Here is a 20,805-nt window from a genome sequence, read left to right on the forward strand (position 1 = left end):
GTGCGTCTTATACGGCGAAAAATACGGTATATATAAAAATAAATAAAATCTGAAAACAATAAAAACAATCTTCACCTAATGTAGCAAAATTTTGTGGGAAAGTTATTTACTTAAGCCTCCGTGTCGTGTGGCATAAAGTTTTATTGTATTGACGGTTTGTATTACTGGCGCGCTGCGGTGCTATTAAGCAAGCGGCGGTGTTGGGTGTCCCTTGTAGTAAGATTGTGTTTTGCTTGTGCTAGAGGCCAGTCCTAAAAGTACAACCCAGTGTCAAGAAAAACCTATGGATAGAGTAACACCACCCCTCTCTAATAGGATCACAATAGGCTTGACGCAGCCTTTGTCCCGTCTCAATAGTAGGTATGTGTCTAGGATTTCAGGTTAACACAAACCACAAAACGAAACCCCACCCGCAATTTTTGTATCCCCGTAAATAATCTGAGGAGGTGTAACATTCCCACGGTTCCCCACCCGAAAACAAAACAAGAAAAAAAAATGATTACTGTATTGTCCCATTAACCCTGTCCCGGCACGACTTACTGCAGTTTTATTAGTGCTGACAGCTGCTTAAAGTGTATTGGCCATTATTATCATGGGTGGGAGGGGTTTTTACTGTACTTTTTTATTTTTTAATTTTTTATTTATGCTGCTCATCGGTGTCCACTTGGTTAGACAGGTTTTCATTGGCCCATTTATCTAAATAATTTTTTATTTAATTTTTTTTAACCACCCGTAACTGGTTTCTGTTCTGGTTTATCACTTGAGTCTCAAAGAAATTTAGAAACAAACAGATGTATAGTCACGTTGTGATCTTCTGCCCCGTGAGTTTGACCAAAATTTGTCCGGGCACATTGCATAGAGGGCAAAATGAAACAAGAATTTTTTGGAACAGGGACTTTTTGGATACTCTCGCTTCGTAGACCTTGGGATTTCTTCCAGATTAGTCAATCAGATCTGATGTCTTCTGTAGGGAGGAAGACCGTCTACCATAGTAACTCAAATCTTTGTAGTCAGATAAACTTGTGTTTAGCTTTTAGTAAGTGGGACATGTATTGTCTAAGTGCGTCCATGTTCTGATTGGATTAGAGTGATTTTATGTTAAAGGGGTACTCCACCCCTAGACATATTATCCCCTATCCAAGGGATAAGTTGTCTGATCGCGGGGGTCCCGCCACTGGGGACCCCCGCAATTTAGCATGCAGCACCCACCTGTTACTGCTCCGGTAGCGGTGGAGGGTCTGGCTCCCGACCACAGGGACGGAAGATTGTGACGTCACTACTCCGCCCCCTTGTGACGTCACGCCCCACCCCCTCAATGCAAGTCCATGGGAGGGGGCGTGATGGCCGTCACGCCCCCTCCCATAGACTTGTATTGAGGGGGCGGAGTTGTGACATCACGATCTTCCGTCCCCGTGGTCGGGAGCCAGACCCTCCAGCGCTTCCGGAGCAGTAACAGGTGGGTGCTGCATGCTATATTGCAGGGGTTCCCAATGTCTAGGGGTGGAGTACCCCTTTAAAGGCTGACAGCTGGTTAGGCACAGTAATTACCACCTTTTTAAAGGGGTACTCCACTGCCCCAGTGTTCAGCACATTTGGGTGCAGGCTGCGGGGGTCTTGACATCACGGACACGCAGGTCTATGGGAGCCATGCCCCCTCCCATAGACTTGGGTGGAGGGGGCGTGGTATTATGACACAAGGGGCATGATTGTGGCTTCACAACCCCCGCATCGGGCGTTCGGAACAATGTTTTGAACACTGGGACTGTAGAGCAATTTGGCATGGCCAATTGGTGTCAGCCATGATGACAGAAGTTATAGTCAACTGAGAGTGAGCACATCGAATGACTTATATTCAGTAATAAGGCCACAGAGGCTAATGCGAGATTAAACCAAGGATTTTTTTTTTTACTTTTTTTTTTTTAAATACAATTTTTCTAATTTAAACAATTCTAATGTCTAATGAAATTTAATGTTTTCATTGTAGTAGTTAAGAAAAATTAAGATGCAATACTTGTATAGCATTCCATTTTACACTTTTGGACTGTTTAGTATTTCATTTAATTTTGTTCTTTTGAAAGATTTATGCTAAATAAAAAAAAGATTTTTAATTTTTTTTTCTAAATTAGTTTTTTATTCTTATTTACAGGTTTCCAGTGTCTTGATACCTACAGACCGTGTCTCAATGGCGCTAAGTGTACAATGTATTCTAATGGAGAAGCTTCCTGCGTGTAAGTAGTAAAGTTGGCGGTAGACTGTTTTTAGAAATGTAAGGCTAAGTTCACACCAGTTTGTTCCTTCGAGGCATGGATATGTTGGGAAACTGTCAAAATGACATGCCAATGTTTCCGTGCTCGGACAGGCACAGGCGTCATTTAAGTGCCCCGAACATAGTCATGGGGGGTGGTCATCTGACAACTGAGACCCCCTGAAATTAACAGAAAGGGGTCCATCTCTTATCTTTTGAATGCTCTGGCCCCCACCTTTCCAGACAAACTCACCTTGGCAGTGATTGCTGCTCAGCCAATTACCCGCTGAGGAGAGACACCGCTGTGGCTCATGAATGGCTGAACGTTCTGCCAGGGCCTAGAATAGTATGTCTCGGAAAGTGGGGGCCATATTGCTCAAAGGTAATAAGACCCTTATCCCCTGGTGGATAGGAAATAAGTTGTTTTTAATAAGTTGTTTTAAATCTATATCTCCCATAATCGGGTGTAGATATTTCGTAATTTGTCTGTGCCATTTTCTGACTTTAGGATTAAAGGGGTATTCCAGGAAAAAAAAAAATTCTTTATATCAACTGGCTCCAGAAAGTTAAACAAATTTGTAAATTACTTCTATTAAAAAAATCTTAATCCTTCCAATAATTATCAGCTGCTGATGTTGAGTTGTTGTTTTCTGTCTGGCAACAGTGCTCTCTGCTGACATCTCTGCTCGTCTCGGGAACCGCCCAGTTTAGAAGAGTTCTGCTATGGGGATTTGCTTCTAAACTTGGCGGTTCCCGAGACACGTGTCATCAGAGTGCACTTAGACAGAAAAGAACAACTCAACTTCAGCAGCTCATAAGTACTAAAAGGATTAAGATTTTTAATAGAAGTAATTTACAAATCTGTTTAACTTTCTGCAGCCAGTTGAGATATAACATTTTTTTTTTTTCTTCTCCTGGATAACCCCTTTAAAAAATCACAAGTACACGTACCCTTCAAAACGGAGTGTGGAGATAAATTGCCAGTTTCTGTATCGTGTGTGTGTATATATATATATATATATATATATATATATATATATATATATATAATATATATAGTATATGTATGTATATGTATGTATATGTATGTATATGTATATATTATACAGAAACTGGCAATTTATCTCCACACTCCGTTTTGTGACACAGAAGGATGTTGGCGGTATCCACTGTGCATGTTATATAGTAAGTGTATGAGGTAAATGTTGGGGGAATTTTATGTATGTATATGTGGGAGTTACTGGAAGTGTGATTTGTTTGACGGAATATTCTGTATACACAATATATGGCTCTATATGAGGTGTTGATTAGTATATGAGGAGAATGCTAGCAGTGTAGTGTATGTATATATGCGGTTTATAGCTGTACACGAGCACAGTGGTATACGGTGTGCTGCTTACCTAATATGTAGTGAGAAGGGGGCGGCCGGCCCTGTGACTGGCACAGACACTGATTGTTCTCTGTATTCCTGTTAAGAAGTGATGGGTCCCAATCACACCGCAGGGCAAACCTCTGCCGATGTAGAAGAACAGGTTATATTCTCAGGGTGTGTGCGTTCGGGGAGGAAAGTTAAGTACCAGGGAGTGCCTGACAGGTGCAGCGAACAAAGGCTGAAAGAACCTGTGTAGAGCTGTGAAGGTGCGGGGAGCAGTCTGCAGGTATATAGGTTGTGTATGTGCAAAGCCATAGGAGCTGACGCTCTAACATCTACAAAATACTGGATGAAGTACTAAGAAGAAGTAACCCATTTGTTCATTGAGAAAGGGGGATGTGCTGTCCCGAAACGCGTCTGATTTATGCTCAATAAAGAAACCTTGCACAATACTTACCGTGTACTGGATTATATTCAAGTAGACTGCGCCTCGTACCCCGGCATTTTATCAAGATAGCATCGCTATCCCCATACTCATCTACAAAATACTATAGTCCAGGTTGTCTTGCTATATGTGCTTACTAGATGCCCGAGGAGAGTAGTGGTCAGCTCACCCAGGACAACCAACCGCAACATGGACAGATGTGGACCTCGCCGGAGGCAAAACAGAAGAAATGGAAGCCCAGGGCGGTATAATCAAAGCAGATCGATCGTGCGGGTTATTGTATCAAGCACGCAGTACAATGTAGATGCATGATGACGCGTTTCGGCCACGGGCCGAAACGCGTCACAATCATGCATCTACATTGTACTGCGTGCTTGATACAATAAACCGCACGATCTGCTTTGATTATACCATGCTGGACTTCCATTTCTTTCTTCTGCTTACTGGATGTGTGTGTGTGTGTGTGTGTATGTATATAGTGTATATGTATATATATATATATATATATATATGTATATATGTATATATGTGTATATATATATATATATATATATATATATATATATATATATATATATAATATTAGTAATCCTAGTCCAGCGTTTGGCTGCAAGATGTAGAATATCTATGCGTAAAGTGTATTAAAAATGGCGACAGCACTTCGGGACCTCCGCAACCTTACATGCAATAGCCAGCTTCATGTTTTTGGTACATCGGGGAGAATAGTGAGCACATAATGTAGCCTGTTTTCAGGCATGACCTGACAATAGGACTCCACCTCTGTAACACAAGCTGCATTAAGCAATGTCTGGCATGCGTTCTTCACCATTTATATCCTGCACTGAATCACCCTTTGGCCTCCAGGTTAAAGGGGTTATCCAGAAAAAAACTTTTTTTTTCCATATATAAACTGGTTCCAGAAAGTTAAACAGATTTGTAAATTACTTCTATTAAAAAAAATCTTAATCCTTTCAGTAATTACGAGCTGCTGAAGTTGAGTTGTTGTTTTCTGCCTAAGTGCTCTCTAATGACACCTGTCTGGGGGACTGCCCAGTTTAGAAGCAAATCCCCATAGCAAACCTCTTCTACTCTGTGCAGTTCCTGAGACAAGCAGAGATGTCAGCAGAGAGCACTGTTGTCAGACAGAAGAGAACAACTCAACTTCAGCAGCTGATAATTATTGGAAGGATTAAGATTTTTTAATAGAAGTAACTTACAAATTTGTTTAACTTTCTGGAGCCAGTTGATATAAAAAAAGTTTTCATACCCCTTTAACCTTCTCTATAACCATAAGGTGCTGCTGCCATACCCTTTTTTTTATATTGTCTGGATATGCTGGATTATTAAGATGTTACTTTATCAACCACCAGCTTCTGATCTTTCGTGGATTCTAGGTTTGAGTTTTGGATTATCTAATTCCAGATTTAAGAGATTAAAGCTATTTGAGTTAGACGGCTGCCTCTGACATGCAATGGTTAAGCTGCTGCAGCATTAAACTTCTTACCACATTTTACATTACATTCAAGCCATACAATTGGGGTATATGTCAGCATATTGAAAAAAAAGTTGTTGTGTTCTCATTGGATAGCCCACTGGGTTCCATGGACCAAACACGGTGTACAACTGATATTAAAGGGGTACTCCACTGGCCAGCGTGGAACTAAATGTTCCGAACGCTGTATTCACGCTGCGGGGGTTGCCCATGTCCCCTTGTGACGATGCCCCCTCATAGCGAAAACAGAATTGGGAACATTTTGGTTCCACGCTGGCCAGTGGAGTACCCCTTTAAAGGGGTACTCCCGTGGAAAACTTTTTTTTTTTTTGTTTTTTGTTTTTTTTTTAAATCAACTGGTGCCAGAAAGTTAAACAGATTTGTAAATTACTTCTATTAAAGGGTTAACTTCCTGTACTTTTTATGGGCTGTATACTACAGAGGAAATGCTTTTCTTTTTGGATTTCTCTTCTATCACGACCACAGTGCTCTCTGCTGACCTCTGCTGTCCATTTTAGGAACTGTCCAGAGCAACATATGTTTGCTATGGGGATTTTCTCCTGCTCTGGACAGTTCCTAAAATGGACAGCAGAGGTCAGCAGAGAGCACTGTGGTCGTGATAGAAGAGAAATCCAAAAATAAAAGCATTTCCTCTGTCGTATACAGCCCCTAAAAAGTACTGGAAGGATTAAGATTTTTTTTAATAGAAGTATTTTACAAATATGTAGGAATTGCAATACACACAAATGCAACCTGCCCAAAAGACAGAACTCTGAAAATATCAGTTATCAACAGAAAAAAAAATACACACACATAAATGTGGCGAGTTTGGTATCATACAGTGTCAATAAATAACACAACCACAAATGCAAAGAACAAAAGAAAAACAAACCATAACAAAACAAGTGCCTCCTAACCCACCACGAGAATCAAATAGATAACAGGGCAATACATGTCCAATCAATTAGATTCCAAAAGGGGGGGGGGATGCAGGGCTCAAGTCCTGCAGGAACTCATGGAAACGGAGTTCCTGCACTTTTTCCTCAGCAGGAACACATTAGTTGGAGTCCTGCAGGACCAGCCCTTAAAGGGTACTCTGCCCCTAGACATCTTATCCCCTATCCAAAGGATAGGGGATAAGATATCTGATCGCAGGTGTCCTGCCACTGGGGACCCCCGTGATCTCAGCTGCAGCACCCCAGACATTCGGTGCACAGAGCGAACTTTGCTCAGTGCCGAACGACTGGCGAAGGAGGACCAGAGGCTCCTGACGTGATGGCCATCACGCTCCATCCCATAGACTTGCATTGAAGGGCCGTGGCTGTGATGTTACGAGCCTTCGGTGCATCACCCAACGCTCTAAACGAACACCGGGTGCAGCAGGGAGAATGCGGGGGTCCCCAGCGGCGGGACCCCCACGATCAGACATCTTATCCCCTATCCTTTGGATAAGATGTCTAGGGGGCGGAGTACCCCTTTAAGTGAAAATCTTGGGTGAGTTCCCACACTTTTTTTTTTTTTTTCCCAGGACTTGACCCCTAGGAGGGGCGATTAATAGTAGAAAGCCAGGCCGATGATGGAGGATCTTTCCGAATTTTTGGGGGCGTGGTCTTCTACAGCTGGTCCATTTGACTGTATTATAAGATAACCAGTAAACTCAATGGGTCTACCATTATTCACCTATATGTCAATGTACGGCTCGTACATTTTTTTTTGTAGTAGACAATGGATACACAATGTCATATCGTAGCAAAGTAGACTACAGCTTTGGCCACTCCTTTTGGACGAATATCCTTTTAGTTGTTGGGTATCCTTGGGGGTTATTACCAGGGTTGGGACCTGAATGTGTGTAAACCATGGATATCCTAACTGGAGCAGTTGAAGAAATCAAGCATTTACCACCCATTTTCAGTAGCGTATTTGCCTAAACCAATGGAACAACCACAACCAATGGAGTTGAGTAAAATATTACATTTTGCGAAGTGACCTTTTTTGTGTTTCTTTGCCTATGACCAATTGTTGTTTTTTCCACCCAGTACATGGATAAGAGCGTGGGAGCAGGACTTATTCTTGTCTATCTATATATTAAGGAGTTACGTTCCTTTTGTCTGTATGACTGCTCGCCGAGGACCCTATGATCCTAAAACACTGTCAATGTTTGCAAATGCTCAAACACAAATCTCAGCGTTTAAAGACCCGTATGAGGCGGCCTGAAAAAAAAACAGCCTATCGTGGGAATCGAGCGTCAGACAGAACTTGCTGAACGGGTCTGGCTAGTAGCTGAGGGGTGCGAGAGAACTAGAGCGTGGGGCGGAGTGCTGTACACATGCCAGCACAGATAGACTGATTTTATATGCCATACTATTTAGTACACCAATGTCTCCTAACGCCACCCGGGCCTCTTCCTATAGAATGAACTGCTGCGGTGCCCATGTTATTTATAGATACGGTCCCGTCCTGTCAGCCTTTTTATGACTTTATTCGGCAAGATGAGTTTTTCTTCGATGTTTTTTGGTGATGTATCATAGTTGGGTCATGTTTCAGCAGCCCACGCTAAGCTGTAATGATGCCATGCTTGGCCCTAGGCGCTGACATAAGCATCTCAAGGCAGCAGAGATGATTTATTAAAAATGTTTTTTTTCTTATTTATTTTTTTGTTCCTTCCGGATGTGTGTTGTCTCCTGGAAAGAAGGCAGAACAGAGAGCGGGGTGAAACTAAAATATTTATCCCCCTCTCGTACAATTATGCTCAAGTCCAGCTGTCTCACGAAGCAGGGGGCGAGCAGGGGGATCGTGGGAAATTGGGATAGAGCTGGGACATCTGGTTTTCATCTGGATTAATATATCCACCTGTCCTTGCCAGTCTGTGTATTGTCCTTTTCCTACTCACCCGTTACATTCGTTGTTACCCCCAGGCCCCAAGCTAAGAAACCAAATCTTAGCAGTTCTAAGCTTACACTGTATTCTGTATTTGAGGTTTTGGCAGCAGTTTTTCTTGGCGTTCTTTTACCCAGTTTCTCTAGTTTTTAATTAGACATCTCTCATGATATAAAAGGGCTGCAGCGCATTCTTTCTGTGTTATGTCGGTTTCATTAGTTTTTTATTGCCCTTTTGATACATTACCCGTAATTGAATTAACTGTGAATTTTATATCGTATGTTCTTTATGGAATTGTCCACTGTAGAAAAGTAATTTTCACACACTCTATTAGGGTCTATTCACACGGCAGAGTTCGGCCTCAAATTAAAGCCCATAGACTTCTATGGGATTCCGCACTCCCATTCACACTTCTGAATTCCCGCTTGCAGAATTCTGCAAGCGGGAATTCAGAAGTGTGAATGGGAGTGCGGAATCCCATAGAAGTCTATGGACTTTAATTTGAGGCGGAATTATGCAAGCGGAAACTCTGACGTGTGAATAGACCCTTAGTGATTTCCGAGTAATTAGAGGAGGGGACCAGTGTTCAGGATCCAAATCTCTTGGCCAATGTAGAGAGTGGTTACAAAGAGTGTCTTTTGTAGTGGAGGACCCATCCTGTCCTGCATTACTTAGACAGCCCATTGATTTGTAGGAGCATTGTGCGACATCCAGCTTCACGTGTGGCCGCACTGTTCGTTTCCCAACATTTTACTGCCAATTGCTGGGAGGCAAGCATGAGGACACTTTGTGATCAGCCTATTGTCCTTCCAACAAGTAATGGCTGTCCACATCCTCCTTTTTAAAGTAGCTATTGGTGGGTTGAGAATAATGAAGATCCAACCACATTCTTTTGGGGCAGTTGGTTCTTTCCAAGTGATCGGGCAGGACTGATTAATTTTGTTCTTGGGGAGTTAGGCCCAACCGTGGTGAGAGAGCTGTCGGCTGAACACCCATATGTTGTGTTCCCTTTATGATGGTTAAAGTTGTGGGCAACAATGACATTTTAAATCATATTGCAAAAATTCCAATAGTCACATACATTTTTCATCTATAGGGAAATTCTGAGGTTGCGATAGTTCCTAAATTTTAAAACCAGCCTTAACCCTCTATTTTTGGCACACGATCTTTCCACCCGTACATTATATTGCCCTCCTGGGTTTTCTCTGTGTAGTATCATCCAAGCCTCCATCTTAAAACTTGGAAAGGGTTACAGTATGTGCTCTAACACATCCCAGCTGTTTCATGTCTGGTTCTTGAATCCTCCCACCCTCCCTTTTGTCTCCTTCTTTCCTGTTTACTCAAATCTGTCTTTTTCACACATTTTTTTTATTTTTTTCATTTATGCATTTTATGAATTTTCCCGCTGTTTTTTTTTTTTTCTTTTCCTTTTTTTGTTTCATTTTTTTCCCCATGTTTTTCTGTTTGTTCACTTTGTTTGCTTTGAGTATAGACATTCCTACAGAAAACAACCCTTTAACCTTTTACTGGGTTGAAATCTGTGCACCTTTGGTCACTGATCTCCGTTTTCGCATGTTTTTTCAGTGTGTCATCTCAGTTGTACAGCCGCCACCATTAGCTGGTGTTGTACTTTGAGACTGATGCATTTTTATAGTTATAGGGATCTTTTGAAGCTAGTGGCCTGCAGTAAAGTGAACTGTTGTGAAGAACAGCCCACCTTAGGGCAGTTCAGAATCCCCAGATATAGTGCCATATTTTATATGTTGTACATACCTGATGTGGACATTTTGGGAAGCCTGTTGGTTGGCATCTGTGCCATGTCTACATTTAAAAGGGTTTATTTATTTATTTTAGATGTCTTACTGGTTGGATTGGGGAACAATGCCAATTTAAAGATCCATGTGTGCCAACTCCTTGTGTCAATGGTGGCGTCTGCCAGAGTTCTATTAAAGGAGGAACTGTACAATATGAATGTAGCTGCCCCAAGGGTTTCAGAGGTGAGCAGTTATAACACCACAGGTTCTCTCCTTGGGTTGGAAGTCCATTTGTTAATTTGTCCATCTTAATAATTTTGCTCTTCTAAGGACAAGATTGCTCTCTCATCGATGCCTGTGCATCCAACCCATGTGAGAACGGGGCTCGTTGTACCAACTGGAATGGGCGATACAACTGTACATGCCCCCCAGGATACCAAGGACGAAGTTGCAGAGTGGATATTGATGAATGCCGAACTCCTGGCCTTTGTCAAAATGGAGGCCAATGTATTAACACTGCTGGTTCGTTTCGCTGCCGCTGCCCTAGCAGCTTCACCGGCCAGTTATGTGAAGTCCCTTACGTTCCATGTTCACCTTCACAATGCCAAAATGGAGGCACCTGCCGACCAACTGGGGACCTCACATACCAGTGTGTTTGCCTACCAGGTAAGGAGATGATTCTGAACCTGCCGTCCTAGTAATGGAGTCATTGAACTTGACCTGTGTTCAATTCATTATTAATGTTCTTTGTCCTACAGGTTTTGAAGGTCCAAACTGTGAGATAAATGTTGACGACTGCCCTGACCACAGATGTATGAATGGTGGCACGTGTGTGGATGGCGTGAACACCTATAACTGCCAGTGTCCCCCGGAATGGACAGGTAAGGACCAATATGTCTATCATCCTCAAGCACCCAGGTGGTGACACGGCCAAGCATAGTTATTAACTGATTTTCCTAGATGGGAGGGTGGTGGGGCAGGACTCACAGGCTTTGTGTGTTGCTGGGGGAACAGGACAGGACTCACAGGCCAGGGGTGTGGAAATTTAATAAAAAACTACCTGTCCACTGGACTAAAACAGAGCAAAATCTACTTGTCCCTCATGACGATCCACTTGTCCGGGCCAATTTTCGTTTTTACACTTTCGTTTCCTCCTCGCCCTATAATAGCCATAACTACCTAATATAATGATACCTTTTTAATTTTTCAATAACATATTCTCCAAAAAAATAAATATATATATATATATATATATATATATATATATATATATATATATATATATGAATGAAAATGAAGTGAAATTGAAATAGTAAAATATAATTTTGCAAATTTGGTGGTTTTCTTTTCTACGCCATTTACCTTGTGGTTGAGCTGACATGTTTTTTTTTTTATACTTTAGGTCACCTGATAACAGCAATACCAGATTTGTATAGTTTGTCATGTTTTACTAATTTTTTTAAAAATTCAGAAAATTTTCAATTTTTTTTTAAATTGCCATTTTTTTGACCCCTGTAGCTTCTTTTCGCATACCAGGCTGTATGAGAGCTAATTTTTTGCACCATAATTTGTGTTTTGAATTGGTACCATTTTGGTATTGATCTGACTTTTTAATGGCTTTTTAACTTCTTTTCTGGGATATTATAAAATTGCAATTCTGTGGTTTGGTATTTTTTATTTTTTTTTACATTTACTGTATGGGATACATAATGTTATGTTTAAATAATTCGTACAATTACGCACGCATCGATACCAAATATGTTTATTTTTATTATGTTTATATGTTTTTATATAGGAAAAGGGGGGGATTTGAACTTTTAACATGGAAGGGGTTAATGTGTGTCTTAAACTTTTATTAAACTTTTTTTTTTCTGCACTTTTTATTTTGACTTTTAGGAGGAATCATTAGATTCCTCATACAGATCAATAGAGTTCTATTGAACTCCACTGATCTGTGTGCTCTGCGCTCCATTGATAGAGCCTAGTCCAGCCAGGCTCTATCAAAGACAGAGCCATGAGACAGCAGGACAGGCCACCTCTATAGTGGATCGCTCCCTTGTGATCGCCCTCCTGTGGGGGGCGATCTAGCCCACCAGGGAGCATTCGCAAGTCCCTTTAGATGCCGCTGTCGGCTTTGACAGCGGCGACCTAAAGGGTTAATAGCCAGCCACGGCGATCGCCGCATGCTGGCTATTAGCGGCGGCCCCCAGCTACTGAGAACAGCCAGGGGCTGCAGAGTATAGAGTGGGCACGAATCGGGAGCCCCTCCAAACAGACTGCTGAGCGCCGCCACGCTTGTCAGGTCCGGCCCTGCTTAGGCCCGGAAAAATTCACCTGCCCGGCACCCAGAACTGCGTGTCCCGGGTGTCGTGCGTTAGGAATTCCACATCCCTGCAGGCTATGTGTGGGTGGGGGAAGCAGGACTCGCAGGCTTTCTCAATTTGGATGAGAGAAGCAGGACTCACAGGCTTTCACTGTGTTGGTGAGGGAAGCCGGACCCACAGGCTTTCTCTCTGTATGGGAATGGAAGCAGGACTCACAGGCTTTGGGTGGGGAACCAGGACTCACAGGGGGAGATTTATTAAAACCTGTGCAAAGGAAAAGTTGCCCATAGCAACCAATCAGATCACTTCTTTCATTTTGCAGAGGCCTTGTTAATAATGAAAGCAGTGATCTGATTGGTTGCTATGGGCAACTCAGCAACTTTTCCTCTGGACAGGTTTTGATAAATCTCCCCCACTATCGTTCACTGTGTGGATGGGTGTAGCAGGACTCGCAGGCTTTCCCTGTGTAGGCAGAAGCAGCAAGACTCACAAGCTTTTCTCATTATGATGAAGAGGGAGGTGTTAGCAGGATTGGAGCCCTTCTTGTAGGAGTTTCAACAGCATTTAAAGTTTTTATTTTTTATTTTAATTTTTTAATTTTATTTTTTTTCATGAACAACTTAACTACGTTTTTTGCAAGTTAGAAGCTATAGCCTTAAAAATGGCAAATTTGCCCCATGGCTTTGCTTTCCTTTAATTTTTCATTCATTTATTTTTTATTGCATTTTTTTATTTTTTTGCAGTTTTCTAAAATGGCAGCATTATGAGTGTGCAGTTTTATCAGGGAATCTTGCCGTTTTTTGGGAGAAAAAATAAACTTGTCCCCAATTCTTTAGTTAAAAAAAATCCTTGAGTCGCCTGATGAATGAACATGCTATAAAAGAAAAATGCATGAAACCCCACCCCCCCCCCCCCCCCCCAAAAAAAAACGCCAAGACTAAAACCCGCAAAAACTCCAAATATAAGATGCATGGAAACGTAGCCTGAAACCATAGAAAATGATATATCCTCAAGCTTAATGTCTTCTCCTCTATTCTATTCTGCACTCAGATTTGGTAGCTTAGGAGAGACCTGACAGAGCCCCTTTATGGCTGACATAATGAAAGGTTAGGCATAGGAATTGCTAATTCTACCTGAGGGTGAAATTCTTTTGTGGCAGATACAATTAGATGGACTTTGTAGACCCTCATCACATCCAATTTCCAATTACGACTAAAGAGATTGTATCCTGATAGGCATCCATTCCTTTTCATAAATCCTATTACTGGATTAGCCATTTTCACCTCCTGCTGCAAGGAATTCCACAGCAAACCCTTAAGGCAGTGGTTCCCAATCAGGGTGCTGTCCGGGCATGCTGGGAGTGGTAGTTTTGCAACAGCTGGAGGCACACTGGATGGGAAACACTGAATTATGAGGTAGCACCATTGACGATGATGGCCATATCTCATCTCTCCCACATGGCTATTATGGCACTATTGAATATCCTAAATTGTGACCTTTTTTGCACCACAGGTCAGTTCTGTACAGAAGACGTGGATGAATGTCAACTCCAACCCAATGCCTGCCACAACGGAGGGACCTGTTTCAACACCCTGGGCGGGCACACGTGCGTTTGCGTCAATGGCTGGACGGGAGAAAGCTGCAGCGAGAACATCGACGACTGCGCTACTGCTGTCTGTTTCAATGGAGCCACCTGCCATGATCGGGTGGCTTCCTTCTACTGTGAATGTCCCATGGGCAAAACGGGTAAGTGTGGACAGTGGATCCAACCCATGTCATACTGGAATAGAGTTGCAGAACCTTAGCTTAATTATTGGGGTCAGCTGGGTTGGCCTGGCATGGGGGAACTTGAGCATTGCAGGAGGCCTTGTCCACATAAGTAAATGACCATCATGGCAGCCCTTTTTCTGTCATGTCCTAGAATCGTAATCATTGATAAACCCTCAGTTCTTGTAAAGATTAGTAAATTTTGGATTTCTGACTTTTTTTGTTGTTTTTGCCAGGTCTCCTATGTCATTTGGAGGACGCGTGTGTAAGCAACCCATGCCACAAGGACGCAATGTGCGACACTAACCCGGTGAATGGACGTGCCATCTGTACATGCCCTCCTGGTTTTACAGGGGGAGCTTGTGATCAAGATGTGGATGAATGCTCAATAGGTAATGGAAAGCACTATGATTAATGGAGGGCTGACCATGAATGGAGGCTTGTTGGATTGGTTGGGGTAGGCATAGAGGGACAAGTGTGTATATATAACAAAATGAAATTGAGCTACCGGTCTCTTCTTCAAGGTGCCAACCCTTGTGAACACTTCGGGCGCTGTGTGAACACTCAGGGTTCTTTTCAGTGTCAGTGCGGTCGGGGCTACACCGGGCCTCGCTGCGAAACGGATGTGAATGAGTGTCTGTCCACCCCTTGCCAGAACGATGCCACCTGCTTGGACCGTATTGGAGAGTTCACTTGTATCTGCATGGCTGGTGAGTAGCTCTGTAGCATTTCTAACAAAGACCTAGGGGGAGATTTATCAAAACCTCTCAAGGAAAAGTTGCTGAGTTGCCCATAGCAACCATCAGATCGCTTCTTTCATTTTTTTTTAAAAGTCCTCTGAAAAATGAAAGAAGCAATCTGATTGGTTGCTATATGGGCAAGTCGGCAACTTTTTCTCTGAACGGGTTTTGATAAATCTCCCTCCTCGTGCTTTTATTTTTTGTTTATCCATGTGGTATATGCTTTTATTGGGTGTGTAAAACTTAGGCTTATTCTGTCAGGATTTACCGGTACGTTCTGCGAGCTCAACATCAATGAGTGTGACAGCAGTCCATGTGTTAATGGCGGGGTCTGTAAAGATGTGGTGAACGGATTTACCTGTAGCTGTCCGGCTGGTAAGTATTGTTATTTAGATGTTATATATCATGTCTGTATGCATATCTGGGTTTGTGTATTGGCTTAAAGCTGTCGGCCACATATGGTGGTCTTATAGCTGTACATTAGAGCAGTGTTTCCCAACCCAGTCCTCACGGCACACCAACAGTCCAGGATTTTAATTTTTCCCTGTTCTATTCCAATGGAGTAACTGAAAAAACCCGGAATGTTGGTGTGCCTTGAGGACTGGGTTGGGAAACACTGCTATAGAGAATAGCTGCATGTATTCATAGGGATGAGAAGAATAGATGATACTAAAAAGATTGTTCCAGACACAAACTTCATGAGTACTTAGGCTGGTTGTCTGGCAATGGTAAAGGGGTAATCCGGGGGAAAACAAATGTGTTCAAATCAACTGGTGCCAGAAAGTTAAACAGATTTGTAAATTACTTCAATGTAATAATCTTAATTCTGCCAGAACTTCTCAGCTGCTGTATACTACAGAGGATGTTGTGTAGTTGTTTCCAGTCTGACCACAGTGCTCTCTGCTGACACCTCTGTCCATGTCAGGAACTGTTCAGAGTAGGAGCAAATCCCGATAGGAACTGTCCAGAGCAGGATAGGTTTGCTGACACGGACCGAGGTGTCAGCAGAGAGCGCTGTGGTCAGACTGGAAAGAACTACACAACTTTCTCTGTAGTATACAGCAGCTGATAAGTACTGGAAGGATTAAGATTATTAAATAGAAGTAATTTACAAATCTGTATAACTTTCGGGCACCAATTGATTTGAACACAGTTGTTTTACACCATAGTACCCCTTAAAGCAAATTGTCTTCCAGCTTAGAGGAAGAACTCAGAAATACAAGTCTAAGTGGATGAATAGGATCCATTTGTTTCAGTCCATTTTCTTCATTTCCATTTATGAACAAATGAACCACATGCTGCATTCCAAGCCGTTTTATCTGCAGCACAAACAGATGTCCTATAAAAGTTGGGTCACTACCAAAAACAATAGCGTCCAAATGAATTCTAGCCTGTGTCCAACTTGATGACCTCTCGTTGCATACTTCATATCCCAGGAGAGGATTAGCCGCAAAGTTCTGAATTTAACATTGAAAAGTAAAATAAAATTTATACTTCTAAGTAATGTTGTGATTGTCCCATCAGGATTTACGGGCTCAATGTGTCAGATTGACATAGACGAGTGCGCCAGTACGCCCTGCAAGAACGGAGCCAAATGTGTGGATAGACCCAACGGTTACGAATGTCGGTGTGCGGAGGGTGAGTTCTTCGGTCCAGGTTAACTGACTGAGGGTAGCCTTACTCCTGGGGTCTGTCTCTGATGCAGTATCCTGTTCTCTCTCACGCTCTCTGGATGTCTCTTTATATATTCAGGGAGGTAAGTCTTGCGCTGTCTCTAGATTTCCATCCTTTTCTCATCTGCCTGCTGTATTCTCGCTTCTCCAATCCTGTTGGCCTAACTGGACCTGACTTGTTGTGCTTCATGCTTCTTCATCTTGTGCTTCTCCAATGGCCGTGCTTGACTTTTTTTTGGCTTTTTTTCCCCATGGCCTACTCAGTTTTTTACTCTTTTGAGAGTCCTCTTCTGCTGATGGCTCATGAAAGCCATCCCTTGTGTTTTGGCTCCACCATTGGCATGTGCTGCTTGTTTGTGCTTCCTTCACCCCTTGCCTGCTTCTCTCTTCCTCTTTGACCCCGTTTTCATTTATACTCTTTTCCCATTTCAGGCTTTGAAGGACCTCTCTGTGAACGTAATATAAATGAGTGTTCTCCTGACCCTTGTCACCATGGAAAGTGCCGCGACGGCATCGCCAGCTTCACCTGCACTTGTGATCCTGGGTACACCGGCTATCGCTGCGAGAACCAGATCAATGAATGCCACAGTAGCCCTTGTCTGCATGGAGGAAAATGCATTGACCTGGTCAACAAGTACTTGTGTTACTGTCAGCCGGGGACTTCAGGTTAGAAATCGGGGATCCTCATATGGTCCACTTAAAAGTATCTTGGGGGTTGCATGCCATCTTTGTTCCACCCATCTGTTTCTTTGTTTTGCTAACACCTTCCAGACACCACGTCTCGTTCTTCTCCCTCAGCAGTAGGAGCTCTGTTTTGCAAGACCAAGTCACAAGACGTGTTTGCCTAGTAAATAATCTTATGTTTTGCTTCGTAGGTGTTAACTGCGAATACAATTTCGATGAATGTTCCAGCAACCCATGTGAATACGGTGAATGCAAAGACGGGATAAACAGATATGACTGTGTGTGCAAACCAGGATTTACAGGTAAAGAGCTGTACTGCTTAAGGGGTTAAACAATAACAGGTTGTATGAAAGGCATCTTGTTTGGTATTCCAGCTAAGCCTCCTATTAAAGGGAACCTGTCTTCAGTTTCATGCTGCCTGAACCACGAGTCATTGGGGTGGTCCCTGTGGCTCCCATCTGCAGCATTGATTGATCTCTCCTTATACCCAGCCTGAAAGTAATACAGGCTAGCCGTTAGGTGGATGTTGCAGTACCAACCACTGCCATAGAGTAGCGCTGTTTCTAGTGGGGCAGAAACTTTTTCTTATCTCAAACAATCCCTTTAGTCATACAAGTCATGCTTAGGCACCTGTTAAACCTAGTGGCATCTATTGCTACATGGTGACTGCAGCAACTTTTCCACCCAAATATCAGAATTAGAAATGTTTGTGGGTTTGTCATGGATTATTTAAAAAGTAAATAAATTAAATAAAAAAATAAATAAAAAATCTTCTATCTATATATATATATATCTCACATACACACCGACGCATACATATTAACTTGTCCTTATGATAAAGAATAATAAATATAAGGGATAATTATTGCTATGTATAACTAGGGCAAAAGCATCATAAAGTTAATGAGCATTTAGGATGGTGTTTTCCCAGCCAGGGTGCCTCCAGCTGTTGCAAAACTACAACTCCCAGCAAGCCTGCTGGAAGTTGTAGTTTTGCAGCAGCTGGAGGCACCCTGGTTGGGAAACACAGATTAAGGATTACAATTCTTTACTATTGACTGCTAAAGAAACAGCGCCACATCTGTCCAGGGTTTTGTATGTAGCGTTGCAGCTTGCTCTATTAGAGAGTGAAGCAGAGCTGCAATACCACATCCAACCTGTGGACAGGCGAGGTGCTGTTTTTGGAAGAAAGAAGCAATGATTTTGTAGTCCTGTACAACATCATTAATCATTGCATAACCACATAACCAGTTTTGTAGTTATGTATGTACGTGGGTGGTGGGAGATGTAAAAAAAATAAATAAAAATAAAAAAAATGTAATAACAAATTTAAGTAAAATAAAAAAAGATTATTTCCTGGGACTGGTATTTAAATATCTCTACCAAGCAGGTTTATTTTTTGGTTTGGTGTTACACGGCCTGTGTATTGGACATACCTAGTAGTAGACTTTGGAGCTTCAGAAACACGTAAGGAATGTCTGCAATAGTCCAATGTGAATTTACGGCTGATGGAATACAATGAGACCTTTGAAGAGGTGGAGCCCGGACATCTCTGTCCAGCTGGAAACAGATGGCGACAAAGCTCTTTACAAGCACGTTCATGCAGCCGGGATTTCTACAGCCCCAGCATGAAGTATTGCAGAAGCTGGATTTGTAAATCTATGTCCACTTACTAAGGAGTTTACGCTGTATATGTAGAAAAATCCTGTATGTAAGGCCGGCCATACACAAGAGCCTGGGGGCCTGAGATTGTCAGGAGGTCCCTCAAATTGTACCAGGCCCTGCAGACAATCTCAAGTCTATGAAGATGAGCCTGGTGGGAACTCAAGTACAATTTCTGACAATTTATATTTATTTTAACCCCTTAACGACGCAGGACGTAAATGTACGTCCTGGTGATGTGGTACTTAACGCACCAGGACGTACATTTACGTCCTGAGCATAACCGCGGGCATCGGAGCGATGACGGCATAATGCGCGGCAGGTCCCGGCTGTGGTTCGCAGCCAGGGACCCGCCGGTAATGGCGGACACCCGCGATCCAGCGGATGTCTGCCATTAACCCCTCATTAACCATCTGCAGCATCGCGGTCACTTAACAGGATGATCGGATCGCCCGCAGCGATCCGATCATCCTGCACGGCAGACGGAGGTCCCCTCACCTGCCTCCGCTGCCTTCTGCTCTGATCTGCCTTCCCGCAGACCAGAGCAGAAGATGACCGATAACCCTGATCAGTGCTGTGTCCTATACATAGCACAGAACAGCATTAGCAATCGAATGGTTGCTATAAATAGTCCCCTATGGAGACTATAACAGTGTAAAAATAAAAGTTAAAAAAATTAAGTAAAAAAATGTGAAAAACCTCCTCCCCCAATAAAAATTTAAATTGTCCCATTTTCCCTATTTTACCCCCAAAAAGTGTAAAAAATAAAATAAAAAATATTTTATATACATATTTGGTATCGCCGCGTGCGTAAATATACCAACTATTAAAATAAAATGTAAATTATCCCGTACGGTGAACGGCGGGAACGTAAAAAAAGTCCAAAATAGCTGCTTTTTTTATAACATTTTATTCCCAAAAAAATTAATAAAAAATTTAATAAAAGTCTTGTATAAGCAAATATGGTATCAATAAAAAGTACAGATCACGTCGCAAAAAATGAGCCCTCCTACCACCGCTTATATGGAAAAATTTAAAAGTTATAGGTCTTCAAAATAGGGGGATTTTAAACGTACTAATTTGGTTAAAAAGTTTGCGTGTTTTTTTTTTTTTTTTTTTTTAAGCGCAACAGTAATAGAAAAGTGTATAATCATGGGTATCATTTTAATTGTATTGACCCAGAGAATATACAAATAGTATTTTTTTGGTTGCGCCATACATTTTATGGTAAAGTGAGTGATGGCATTACAACAGACAACTGGTCGAGCAAAAAACAAGCCCTCATACTAGTCTGTGGATGAAAATATAAAAGAGTTATGATTTTTTTGAAGGGGAGGAGGAAAAAACGAAAACGTAAAAATAAAATTGTCTTAGTCCTTAAGGTCCAAATGGGCTTAAGGGGTTAATTTTAAGTCCTTAAGGGGTTAATTTTATTTAAAACAATAAAAAATAAGCTGTATATGGCAGCCGCTTAAAATATCATGGCTCTTAGAATTGGGAAACCAACTTTAATTTATGGTTTGTTGATGTTCCTTTGAAATTCTAGCAAATACTTCCTACCCATAGTAGACTACTAAAAAAAAAAATCTGCCAGGACAGGTAATAGAATAATAAAATACTGAATAATAATGGAATACTGTCCTATAAGGAAAAAGAATGCTAAGAATAATGTACTTCCTCTTGTAAAAGAATACCAATAACCCCACAGTAATATGCCATTACAACAGTAATAAAGTCATCTACTGTTAAATGGAAAGCATGCGAATCTTA

General features: G+C 42.0%; 1 protein-coding gene across 1 annotated transcript in view; it reads left to right on the top strand.

Annotated features, from left to right (window-relative positions):
* The window catches only part of NOTCH3 (notch receptor 3), a 76,805-nt gene that overhangs the window by 29,914 nt on the left and 26,086 nt on the right, over window positions 1-20,805 (top strand). Inside the window, exons 2-12 of the mRNA XM_056570865.1 lie at window positions 2,147-2,228; window positions 10,286-10,428; window positions 10,516-10,851; window positions 10,944-11,066; window positions 14,022-14,255; window positions 14,513-14,668; window positions 14,801-14,986; window positions 15,278-15,391; window positions 16,541-16,654; window positions 17,122-17,355; window positions 17,565-17,675. Coding sequence (XP_056426840.1) covers window positions 2,147-2,228; window positions 10,286-10,428; window positions 10,516-10,851; window positions 10,944-11,066; window positions 14,022-14,255; window positions 14,513-14,668; window positions 14,801-14,986; window positions 15,278-15,391; window positions 16,541-16,654; window positions 17,122-17,355; window positions 17,565-17,675 — 1,833 coding nt within the window. The remainder of the gene's footprint in view (window positions 1-2,146; window positions 2,229-10,285; window positions 10,429-10,515; window positions 10,852-10,943; window positions 11,067-14,021; window positions 14,256-14,512; window positions 14,669-14,800; window positions 14,987-15,277; window positions 15,392-16,540; window positions 16,655-17,121; window positions 17,356-17,564; window positions 17,676-20,805) is intronic.

Source organism: Hyla sarda, chromosome 4 (genome assembly GCF_029499605.1).
Source record: "Hyla sarda isolate aHylSar1 chromosome 4, aHylSar1.hap1, whole genome shotgun sequence".
Classification (NCBI taxonomy): domain Eukaryota; kingdom Metazoa; phylum Chordata; class Amphibia; order Anura; family Hylidae; genus Hyla; species Hyla sarda.